This window comes from Zootermopsis nevadensis, unplaced genomic scaffold (genome assembly GCF_977971745.1).
Source record: "Zootermopsis nevadensis isolate Lab colony 2312 unplaced genomic scaffold, Znev_1.0 Znev_ptg000015l, whole genome shotgun sequence".
NCBI classification, from domain to species: domain Eukaryota; kingdom Metazoa; phylum Arthropoda; class Insecta; order Blattodea; family Termopsidae; genus Zootermopsis; species Zootermopsis nevadensis.
In genome coordinates, this window is record NW_028259147.1 from 882,613 (window position 1) to 895,348 (window position 12,736).

General features: G+C 37.2%; 1 protein-coding gene across 1 annotated transcript in view; it reads left to right on the top strand.

Moving 5' to 3' along the window:
* Positions 1 to 9,035, top strand: part of Hs3st-A (Heparan sulfate 3-O sulfotransferase-A) — a 60,575-nt gene extending 51,540 nt beyond the window's left edge. Inside the window, exon 4 of the mRNA XM_022071869.2 lies at positions 542 to 9,035. Within this exon, the coding sequence (XP_021927561.2) occupies positions 542 to 1,108 (567 nt within the window). The 3' untranslated portion in view covers positions 1,109 to 9,035. The remainder of the gene's footprint in view (positions 1 to 541) is intronic.
* Positions 9,036 to 12,736: the final 3,701 nt, after the last annotated feature.

Sequence of the window (12,736 nt, forward strand, 5' to 3'; positions counted from 1 at the left end):
GTATCGCAAAGACTTTGACAGGTCACACGGTTTTCGAAATTTCCAACGCTGTAACATGTTAGCTGACAACACTAGGAACGTTGCCACGTTACAGACTTAAAAAATACGGGCTTACAAGAAATAATTTGATAATATTTTGAAATGAAACACGCATAAATACAATTTGAGATGAAATAAGAACTCAGAGAAATTCCTATGAATATTCAGTTTTAAAAAAAAAATATTATCCGCTTTGCTTTCCGAAAATTACAGGTCTGTATGACAGTTTTTCAGTGTATGAAAAAAAAATTAAGTGCTCTGAAAAGCTTACGATGGAAGTAGCATTGTAGCACGCATCGGAGAGAGAGATAATAAAGGAAAAGGCCACTTGAAACAGACAACATAAATAGAAGAGGTACAATTTTCCAATGGTATTTATAGAAATCGGATGATGACTGGTTTAATTTGGTTGATAACGGGGTACATGCGGTCTCTTGTCAACACGGTAATCAACCTTGCTGGTCCATAACGAAGATTCTCCAACAGTACGCCATGTTCGCAGGTGCCCGAGAGGATCCGCGCCATGAACGCGAGCTTAAAGTTGCTTCTGATAGTACGTGAGCCAGTTACCCGCGCCATCTCAGACTACACGCAGCTGAGGAGTCACGCTGCCACGGCTTCGTCGTCCTCCATGGTCAACTCGCCACAGCGGAGCTTCGAGCAGCTAGCAATCCGACCCGACGGCTCTGTGAACTTGGCCTATCGGCCGCTGGCCATCTCACTGTACCACACCTTCCTTCTCCGGTGGCTGGAAGTGTTCCAAAGACCGCAGATCCTGATAGTGAACGGTGACCTCCTTATCGAGGACCCCGTACCCCAACTTCATCGCATCGAGAAGTTTCTGGGGTTGGAACCACGGATAGGCCGACACAATTTCTACTTCAACCACACGAAAGGCTTCTTCTGCTTGAGAAACGAGACTGCTGACAAATGTCTTCGGGAGAGCAAAGGTCGAAGGCACCCGAGGGTGGATCCGACGGTAATAACTAAGCTACGTCGTTTCTTTGGTGAGCATAACCAGAGGTTTTATGATCTTGTGGGTGAAGACATGGGCTGGCCAGAGGAATAGCTGTTTCTCGCGTTTAAACATGCCCCGTACGAGAAGACACAGTAAGAGAATTGTTCACACGGGTTCAAAGTCGAAGACGAGTTGCTGGATACAGTTAATATACCCCCATTCGTAATTATTTAGAAGCCAGTGTGTGTTTACATGAGTCGAGTGGCAAGGCACTCGTTCCAGTACCTCGTCCTAGCGCTTAACTAGTGCGAACAAGCCTCAACAGAGCGTCGGCCGGCCCTTGGAGTGAATGTCTAAGTAGCCTCGCTCTAAAATATCGCTCACAATATTGGTCACTCGTTGCCAGGAGCATGCAGGACAGTTACCTCCCAAAACATACTGATGCAACATGACCAAGAAGCCTCTTCCGGTCATTAATCTGAATTTCGTGAAATTTGCAGGGGCTTCAGATCGCGTTACAGTAGTCTGGTGAGCGTTGCTTTATATCAGTGGTATTCAAACTTTTTTGTTCGCGTACCCCCAGATATAATTTCTCTTCAAAGTTGTTGGTGTATAATTCAAGTTATACGTAGTACATAATCTACATCTAAAATAAATTAAATAAATTACATTACCGATTATTCAGTGTTTATCATAAAATATTTTTTTTTAAAATTTCACGTACCCCCAGATATAATTTCTCTTCAACTTTTTACACCCAAAGTTGTTGGTGTATAATTCAAATTATACATATTATATAATCTACATCTAAAATAAATTAAATAAATTAAATTACTGATTATTCAGTGTTTATCATAAAATAATATTTTCTTTTTAAAATTTCACGTACCCCCCCTAAAATGTCTTCGAGTACCCCAGGTTGAATACCACTGCTTTGTATCCCAATCCCGGATAAGTCTGGAGAAGGTAAAAGTCTCAACAATGTTACGGTGGATAGGACACTGATGCTCTAAGATATCAAAAACGCGTGTTAACGACATTCGTGTTTACGATTAAGCGTAACACAGGACTAGACGGTGTTTGGTTCACTGTACAACACCAAATCTTATCTATCTTCATTGTTATATCGTGAAAATGTCGTCGAGCGTCCCAAGGCAACGAGGGTCCATTATTGGTTCAGTCCGGTCTTCCTCAGAAGTGGGCAACAGTTCGCATCGGCCGGCTAAAACAATGAGGGGTCAGGTAAAATACGTCTCAGACGTTAAACTTCTAAAAGCAAAGAACATTTACATGTTCATAAATAGAATTTAACGAATAATTTCATTTGTATAATAACAATTGTGAGCACAAAATAACGGGGGGGGAAAATTGTGATCTATTTTAGTTAAAATGACTCAGTTTGTTGGTCATGGCGTTGTTTATAAGAACCTGGCCCCAAAATCTGGATCATATTGGTCTTTGATACAAATAAGTTATTTTTATAATCCATATTGGAAGTTGTTAATAATTGTTAAATTAATCTATTGTAATAAGCGGGGGACACATGAAAACGACAGTAACGCAAGTACGTTGGTAAACAGCAGTTCAAAGAACACTTTTTTTTTGTGAATAATTTAGTGATTTCGCTCAGGCATCACTCAACACTGGCCGTAGTTTTACAATTCCTCAACGCAAATCCACAATGCATGACAATGCTTAATAACTCCCCACTCAGCGAAATGAAAAAAAAACAAATTTTACAACAAATCCAAAAAGTGGCTGGGAGTTAACATTTTTAAGTGAAAAAAACAAAAAAACAAAGTCGATTATGGCAACAAAATTACATAATTTTAATTACACGTAAATAAGACTTCGCATATTTAAAATGTTGTTAAATTTATATAAACGATTATATAAAAAGTAATTAATTATATTAAATGCATATCGTAGTCTCCTTTATAATGGAATTCGATTATATTTCGCGTCAAAGCGTCGCCCGAGAGACTCACTTAAATTTATCATAAGAAAATAGGAGGCACCACTTTACATGAATTCTTTCACTAACTGCGGAGTGTGCAGTTAAGAAATGAGCTGTTAAAAACGCCTTCTTTTACCCGAGTTTCTACTCGTATACAAACACTGTCACTCTAAGTTGTTCTTCCTGGAAACAGGTGATGATAGTTTCATTGTTACCACGACACGGCTGTTAAATTACAATTGTAAAATATCAGTATTATCTTTCCTGAAATTTTGCCGACAATTTTGTAATATCGTTCAGTAACTGTGATACAGGAATGCAATCTACGGCAATAATTACGTAACCTTGGCAACTACAAAAAAAGTAATACATCGTCTAAATAATATTTAAGAATCCAGTCCGTACCGCGAAGAAAACACAACACTTCACCATTACAAATATCAACTGGTTAATCCTTTAAAGCCGAAACTCGTCTAAATAATATTTAAGAATCCAGTCCGTACCGCGAAGAAAACACAACACTTCACCATTACGTAGATCAACTGGTTAACGCTGTTTAAGGAAATGATCGCTGTTTATTCTGAGAATCATACGAAACACGTAAATACACTTTGTGGGAAGAACACAGAATTATTGATTGCTAAAGTAGGTGGTACATATAGTTACCTAAGCTTTGAAGGGTTAAGATACACCACATTACTATTTTAAGTCTCCATTTGGTGCTAGTCGAACTTTTTTATTGAAATGCAACGGATAATAAGCATCCACTGTTACATATCAACCACATTGCTCAAACCGACATCTCACAGATGTTATCAGAGGTGGGAATAGCCCGGGACATCCGACTCACAGAACTTTCACTGGACTAAAATTAATTCATCATAGTTCTGCCTAATATATACAACATCTGAGGTTATCACGACAGTGAAGATGTCGATGTTAAGTCTGCTGGGTTATAAAGCCATTTTTAGCCCTGACGATAGAGGCAATATGTTCCTACGAAACGTTGATACGTATCTACAAGTCCACACGGCATTACAACCCAGCAGACGAATATCTACAAACCAGTAAAATATTTTGGCTGAGTCTCTTGTCATTGTAAGGAATACAGACGTAAACCACAATACGAGCAATCGAACAGCTGACCTCTGGCACTGGTTAATTCTCGCCTCTGAAATGTTACTACCGAGTTTATTTGTCAAACAGCACTTGTTACAGTCGCCTATGTCATGATTTCTACAAAACATGAGCTATTCTACACGCGGAGTTTATTGTTGTTTATTGATCGCGCAGAGAAACAGAGGCTGTAATTTAATTTAATATCAAAGCTATCCCCTTTGTGGGAGAACAGCGTACTGTCGTATTCATGGGGGCCCTTAATATTGGGGAGGTGGGGGCTCTTTGTGTCGCAAGTAAAGCTGCCCGAAACTTACTTTCTGAGATGCATTGTGTGTCTCAAAATAGCTGGATACACGGGGTGTAGTGAAGGGGTTGGGGGTTGGATTAATAACACCAGGAACAAAGTGACCACCGACAGAGGGAGGTGTCATACTCGGCTGAGCTCAATAGAGCATTGTAAAGTAATTTAATCTGTCTTGACTACGCAAATAAGTCCGTATGAACAGTTCAAGAGTGTAACTGAGTACAAACAAGATGCAGATCAACAAATTGTTTTCCTTTCCTTTTAGAAAAGAGCTTAGAGGGTACAGACACCCTCGAAAGCGTTATATCTGTTTTATTAATGGTAACCACAAAGGCTCCAGGGCGGTTCTAGCACGAATTCAGTACAACATAAAAGTATTCTTGATGTATGACATTTCAAAGTGTAACAAGATTAGGGGCTTGGGCGCTGAGTGGCCAAATACCAGCGACGTGTTGAGGTTCAAAAGTCAGCCAGGTCGTAGATAATCGATAGCCGTGTGACACTTCACGGAATAGCAGATTACTCACCATTACTCAAATCAGCCAAGAAAATCATACTCGGAGCGTTCTCACTTTATAGGCTCACTTTAATCTTTGTTCCTTTATACAGGGTGTTCTATTTGATAAGAGTTAAAACTGCAGACAACGGCGATAAATAAAGAACAAATAAATGTGAAATGTTGCGGGTTTTTGTGTGTCCCACATTCAGAACGACGAACTAGTAATTAAAAGGAAATTGGTCTCGTTTTGTTTCTCCATTTTAACCAATCATTCATTTTCCTCTGTGCTCAAAACAAGACATTGGGCGAGTGACCTTCAAGATCGTTTAAATATTAATTATTTGATTCTTTATGCAGTGTTCATTTTCAACGAAAATTCTTTCTTGGAAACAGCATAAATACATAATATTTCCTACATCAAAGGAACAGGAAACTTCCCAAGTAAAAAAAAAGTACTCTGAGCTTTATAATATTTTATGGAACGCTATTACATTTAAAAAAAGTGTTACCTGACATGATGGGAGGATAATGTCAGGCGGGATCTATGGGAGATAGGAGTTGAAGGAGACAGGGTCCGGTGGAGGGCTTTGGTTAATTCGGTGATGAACCTTCGGGTTCCATAAGCCATCTAGTTAGTTAGTTAGTTAGTTACTTGACATGTGATAAACAATGTTACGAGCTGTCTGCGTCACGAATAATTTAATGAGCTACCTCATGGTCACCCGCATGGAGTGACAGTCGTCTATGCATTTGCCCTTTGAACCACGAAGTTCGTCTAGTATTTAAGAATCCAGTCCGTACCGCGAAGAAAACACTACACTTCACCATTACAAAGATCAACTGGTTAACGCTGTTTAAGTAAATAATCGCTGTTTACAGTGAGAATCTTACGAAATCCAGGTATCTAAATAATATTTAAAAATTCAGTCCGTACCGCGAAGAAAACACTACACTTCACCATTACGAAGATGAACTGGTTAACGCTGTTTAAGGAAATAATCGCTGTTTACAGTGAGAATCATACGTAACAAATACAAAATGAAGAGTTACTGATTGTTAAAGCAGATGGTACACATAGTTACCACTGGGCTTTAGATGTTTAATTCCATAGGCCTACACATATGATTACACGTACAAATAACTATTAATAGTCAAAGACGTATGAAACGCTGTGAACACCTGTGTGTTACTGTCAGAAAAATTAACATAATTTATGTTGCCGAAATTCATTATGTATCAAGCAGTGTTATTTAAAAATCTGCATCTTTTACGAACAGACTCTCATGTCCTGTGAAGAAAACAAAATTTAATTTATGGTTTGTACATGTTTAATCCCCCACAAAGCTTAAAATACATTTTACCTAACGTATTTATTCCCTGTATCGAATATATCGTTCACATAATATAATCGAAATTCTTGCGACACAAAGAGACGTCTTCCTCCCAAAGTTACGCGCATTTTAAGTTAAATTGCACTAACGAACCTTACGAGATAAAACCATACATATCATGTTAAGACTACAAGCAATATGCTGACTTATATACACTGTAACAACTGTATAATTTTAAGCTCTAGAATTAATAACAAATGTCAGGAGCAATATAACAATTACAGTGGTCACTTTAAACCACAGATATCATTACATGGGTACAAAAATCGAAAAGAAAAATATTTCTTGTACTTTAAATTTGTGGCCTCAGGAACATAATTATATTATAATTAGTCGTTAAAGAGTTACAAATGTTGTGATGTGATAAAATAATACATATCTTAATTACATATACATATCAACGTCATTGCAAAATAACGTCTTTTTCTCTCAATACATTTTTTGATGTAACAATTTAATAGCTTTTGTCAATTTTATGTATCGTGTACATACATCCAGACTACAACTTAAGGTCGTTTCAGAATCTAGTCCTGTTAATTATTTTAGATCAGGTACATACATACATATATATACATACTCTACCCTAGGTAAGTTAGGCGAAAGCTCGAAATGCCACAAATGTTGAACAAATATATTTTGTTAAGTTGACAGCAGACAAAATGCTATACTTTTGACTTATGGGGAGGAGGAGGGGTGGGAGAGGACGGGCCCCATTTTTTTTTAGACTAATAATGAGGGCAAATCTGACCTTATTTATTTTGCGGTTCATTACATAAAGGAACATCAGCTCAAGATGGTACAGTACAGCATTTTGTCTGCCACGTGCTTTGTTAAACTTTGCTTACTATTACATAAACTTTCCATGGATAGTTCTTAAATTTTTGAAACTTTTAGAGTTTCCATGACGAAGTATCACAAAACGTAAGGTGATAAAAATCTACAAAAAAATATATATTATGAAACGAAGTCTAAATTACACTTTACGCTCATTGCGAGCTGTGACATGTTTGTCTTGCGTTCTTTGCATGAAGTGCATAGCGAGAAATCATTATGGGCTGGTTCGTGTCCGTCCGTCTGTCCAATAAATTCAACTCCAGATCCAGTGGATGAATTTCCATGAAATTTTATGTCGAAGTTCTCAGAATCGTACTTTTTAATATCCTACGAGCTGTGATAACAAAATGATGTATGAGGAAAATCGTGAGGTAGACGCGGAGGTGCTGCGAACTGGAGGCCAAAGTAGAAACTATCGATCAATCACTTCCAAATGCACGATGCAAAGAACGCATTGGGATATTATGTGTGTTGAGGTACGGAATTTGCTTTCCGAGCTTGTTAATTTTTTAGACTGTTAAAAAGTGACAAATCAGTCGTGATCTATGTTTCTGTGCATCGTTTAGTTTCAACCTATTTCCCACTTCATCCTTCGTCCCGCTTAAATTCTGCATTATACCTTCCACCGAATGGATAAATATTCCTGGTATTGAATTAATACACGTTATCTTAATGCTTAATTTTACAAAATATATTTTTTTCCATCAGCCATATTTTGTGTCCTGCAAAAATCACTTACCCTGTCTGAACTAGCGGCCTTCAGGGTTGTTTTGTACCGTAATTATGTAAAAGCTGTTAGTTATAAACGTGACATGAATTTAGATGATGACAAATGCAAATACATTTAATTTTACAGACACAAATATAAACTATGTTCATCTTAATTTTAGATTAAATTAATACGCAAATTCGTCATAGAAATATGATGGGTTACAACGACGTACAACGTACCGGCGGGTAATAAGGCACACCTCAGGAAAAAATACTTTTTTTATGAAAAATGTAAGTCCATGTGTGATCTTTCATGGATCATATGAAATAAAACATTTTAGACTTTCAATCAGTAAAATAAAGACATGCAAATGGGCCTTTTTTAATTGGAGTGTACAAAGGTTGAAGAGGTAACGGATAAGATTAAATTACAATTAACATTGCGCAACAGACTAAACTTCTAAGACTTTTTTTTATTATTTAAAAATGATATTATCTAAAACTGTGTAGCGTACTTCTAGAATACACAAGAAAACAAAAATATTTACTAACATTAGAGTTTTAATTGAAGTGCAAATACCAAAAATCTGACAACTAATAAATAAAAGATTTTGAAAATGTCATTAACGAGTTCGTCGTGATACCGCAGATACTGCATGGGAAAATGTCACGAACCGCATTTAATGTAAATCAGCTGGAAGTTGCTAGTCATGACCAGGGTCAGTGTTAACGCTCAATACAACGATTCCTTCATCATCACCGATTTCCCAGACCCGTCTAGCTTCCAGAGGCTACACCCACCTTCTCCCTTGTGAGGTGCGTGTTAATTATTCGTTGTTATTTATAATTTTAACACTTCCTGTGCTAAATATTAAAATAAAAGCTTGTTTTGGTGTTATATAGTCTATGTAACGTGAAACTGTGTAGTTTGTTGATACTGTAAAGAAGAAATATTGTTTATAATGCGGCAGTCTCTAGCGCTCGGTGTTTCTTGTAAAACACAAAAACTGAGTTGCATTTCCTAAAGAACTCTGATCTGCGTTGTAGTTTGTTACAAGTCTTTGGTAGAAACTTAAATTTTGATTTAATATATATAAGAAGCTGTAGTGGTTTGTCTGTTGGCATCCTGTTTTGTTGTGACAAATACTGAATGTAAGTTGTAAATTAACTTTATTTTCATTCTAGTTTCAATCGTCTTGAAATATATAATTTTACGAACAGTATATGCCTTTGCGTAATGCTGACTCACTGTATTAGTTTATTTCTAAGTGGTATTGAATTAATAAATACAAATTAAAGGTTTACAATCTTACAACCCGGAGGAATTCACGGATTCCGTTTCGTAAGCGGTCAAGATACGAGCAAGACACTGTAGCCACCTAAAAGAATTTCAAATATCGATTTTCGTGAAGAAAAACCAAATCATTCTTCAGCACACTGATTATTTTTTGGCAGGAATTTAATACAGAGGTTTCTTTTTCCGAAACTTACCATTTTCCTAAATAAATCCATGTTCCACGGTAGTATTTGAACGAGTAAAGAGTGTAACAGCCTTGTCTTCTAAAACGTAAGGGTGTGCATTGGATTAAACTGGCTCAGGATACGTAACAGTTGTGAGATCCCATGTTCAAGGCAATGGAAGATTAAAGTACGGGCAGTTACATGAACATGTTACGGGCTTCTCAAGGAAAACTGCTACGTAAAATTCGCACAGAGAACTTGGCTGCAGTTTCAGTCTTTCGCCTGCTAAACGAAACTTGTTTGAGGGACGTATCATTAGTCTACGGCATTAGTGTTGTACACTAATTATGTGAACGCGTTTTCCTCAAGACTTTGGCGATGGTTAAGACGCGAATCCTGGTGGAACTAGGCTGGCTATTTACAGAAGGCAGGATATTTAATATCCTACACGAAGTCTGCACCCAGGTATTAAAACTCCAGCCGCTGAAAGCCTGATGATAATGGTGCTACTTAAAATATTAATTAACGCATCATTATACGTAGATCGTCCAACAAACTTTGTGATTATCAAATTTACAGTTGCTTCAATAAATAAGAATTCATCTAGAACGGTGGTTCCAAACTACAGCGATACAGCGGTGGTCCGAGAGACGGTCAGACAATATTCGCAGAGCCTTGAGATATCATCACCGGTTAAATATTTACGAATTTACGTCTGTATTATTAATTCACTTCTGGTTCGTAAATAAAAAAAATTAAAAACGTTCAATTTTACAATCCAAAACGCATAGTTACAAATAAATGAATTAACAATTATTGTCGTAAACCTAAAAGAAACAGATTACTTGGACGACAAGTGAAAACCGGAGGATAATATTAAAAAGTATCTTAATATAAATATAATGATTCGACGTGTATTGAATTCAACTAACTTTAGTCAGGATCCAGTGATTGGCTCCTGAGAACAATAAAATTTAAATTAGAATTATGTTATAAAATAAGGTGAATTTACTACAAGATGAAGACTACAAGATTTTTCAAAATCTCTGCTCTATGAAACGAGAGTCATTTTATTGAGTAACCGTGTTTGAACAGCCAGTCCACTGCGTAACCATCACTTCAGTTGCCACACACATGTAAACATTTTGCGCACATACGCAATCGATTGAATCCACAAATCGATAAATTATTCTTCGCAGTGTCCTCTACGCTAATGCGGTGACACAAAGCAGCCGACTACGTTAAACAGTGGTAAGAGTAACATGCTACAAAGCATTGACCAATCGCGTTAAAACATACAAGAATTTACTAGGAATTAACATAAAATTCTTACGTATCCTCCTACAAAGAAGTTTGTTACAGCTTAGTTCCCTCATAATACGTGGAAAGAGAGTGCTCGAATTTTCGTACAAATAAATACACTTCAAATTACGTAGATGTAAACACGTCAGTCATTTCCCACCACAAGGCAATCATCGTCTCGACCGGGGGCATTTGAAAACCCCATTCTACACAGACGATCGACGTATTTGCCCATCAAAACGTTCTTCATGAGCTGAATGATATTTCGAAACGATATATCTGCTCAGATATTTAAATTCTCCCCGTTCCAAATTTCAAAACTCATCGAAAAATACAAATGTGTATCGCCATTAAAATTATAAGTGAATAAATTATTTTCGTTAACGAATATGTAAAACACAAGATGATATAGTTGCGTCATATTGTGAAATTTAATTAATTATTCGGGTTTTTGTCCTTCTAATCACAATTCATATTTAAAATTTACAATTAAGATAATTAAAATATCATTTTATGTTCCTCATCGAACAATCGATTTACAATTGGAACATCTTTTTACAACATGTTTCGGTTTCTATATAAACCATCTTCAGGTGTAAAATTTAAAATTGTAATTAGGTTTTAAGTTTATAATTTTAACTTTTACACCTGAAGATGGTTTATATAGAAACCGAAACATGTTGTAAAAAGATGTTCCAATTGTAAATCGATTGTTCGATGAGGAACATAAAATGATATTTTAATTATCTTAATTGAAAAAAATTCACTATATGAAACTGAACACGACAAAACTTGTGGATTCTGGCTTGCGATGCAGTATGCAGCCTTGTACGCGGCTTATAACGTTTCGTTAAGGATGAGGAAGGAGGCGGTCGTGCTCCAGATTAATGTACTGTCCTAGCACTTATGTCGACAGACTGAGGAAAACCACGAAGAAAACTCGGTCTCCGGGCCAAGATTTGAACCTGGAGCCTTCCGAATACGAAGGAGCAGTGCTAACCCATTCGACATTTCTCTCCTTCATGCTAAATGTCACGACAGTATTTCCAGTTGCCTGACAACAAAACCATTAGGAATTGGTCTTGTGGGCTCGTAGAAAGCAGATTGATATGACGTACTCCTTTCGAGGCACCTGGTATTCCTCAGGGACCCATTTGATTTATTTGGTACAAGAAAGGGACTTCTGAGGGCGGGTGACTCCCTGGGGGGTCACTGCAGCGAGCACGTGACTCAGTGATTCTGTGTTTGACATATCACCCGCCACTGGGTTAACCTCCGTATGATCCACAAAGAAACCTGCTACTGTGACATGTGGATAGCGATTTGTGGTATATAATAACAAGAAAATACAATTAACTATAAGTTACACAACTGTTCCTTACGTGTAAGTTCCAACTCAGGCATAATCCTAGCTATGAATACAGTAATTTCTCGAAAAACCTGGTTTTATCAACAGTGGATTTAAGATATCAGTGGTTCTACATTTTCTACTCCATTTACCTATCCGCAGTGTTTGGTTTCATGCATCCGACATTTTTTAATTTGCGTGTTTCGTATCTGCGCCATGGCATGAACAGCTGTAATGGCGGTCCAATTTCCCACAAGGCCTTGGTTATGTCCAGTCAGCATTTACTAGAAATGTAACCTCAGCGGTTGCCTAACATTTGCCGTGTAGGCTGCATCTAGATATAATGTGATTCCAGTGATACGACCATCTCCTAGAAAGTTTCGCGTCTTCATTTCCCCCAAAAGCCCTCCTATGCGACCTTCCATAAGGACCAATAAATATTCCGTAAGCCACTATAATCTCTTGCATTCTCCAAACCGATAATCAGAAATGTATATTTACATTGACGTCAAAATAGAAGCGTAACACAACACAAAATAAGTGATCAAATATTCGGACGCAATTTATATATTTTCACAACGGTAAATTACCCCCAGGGATTAATAACTAATTAATCAGCGTCAATATTTGTCTTCTAGCCCATCAGAACTGAAAATGGAGGTGGTATGTTTCTCCGAAACGCTGTTATCTACCAAAGAGTCTACATGGCGTTACTGTCCAGAACAACATCGTTATTCCCACCATTATCATGAATCCCAAAACTACTTTCTTTCGTGTAAGCTTTCGAACGTCTGTTAAATGCTGTTTTGCGTT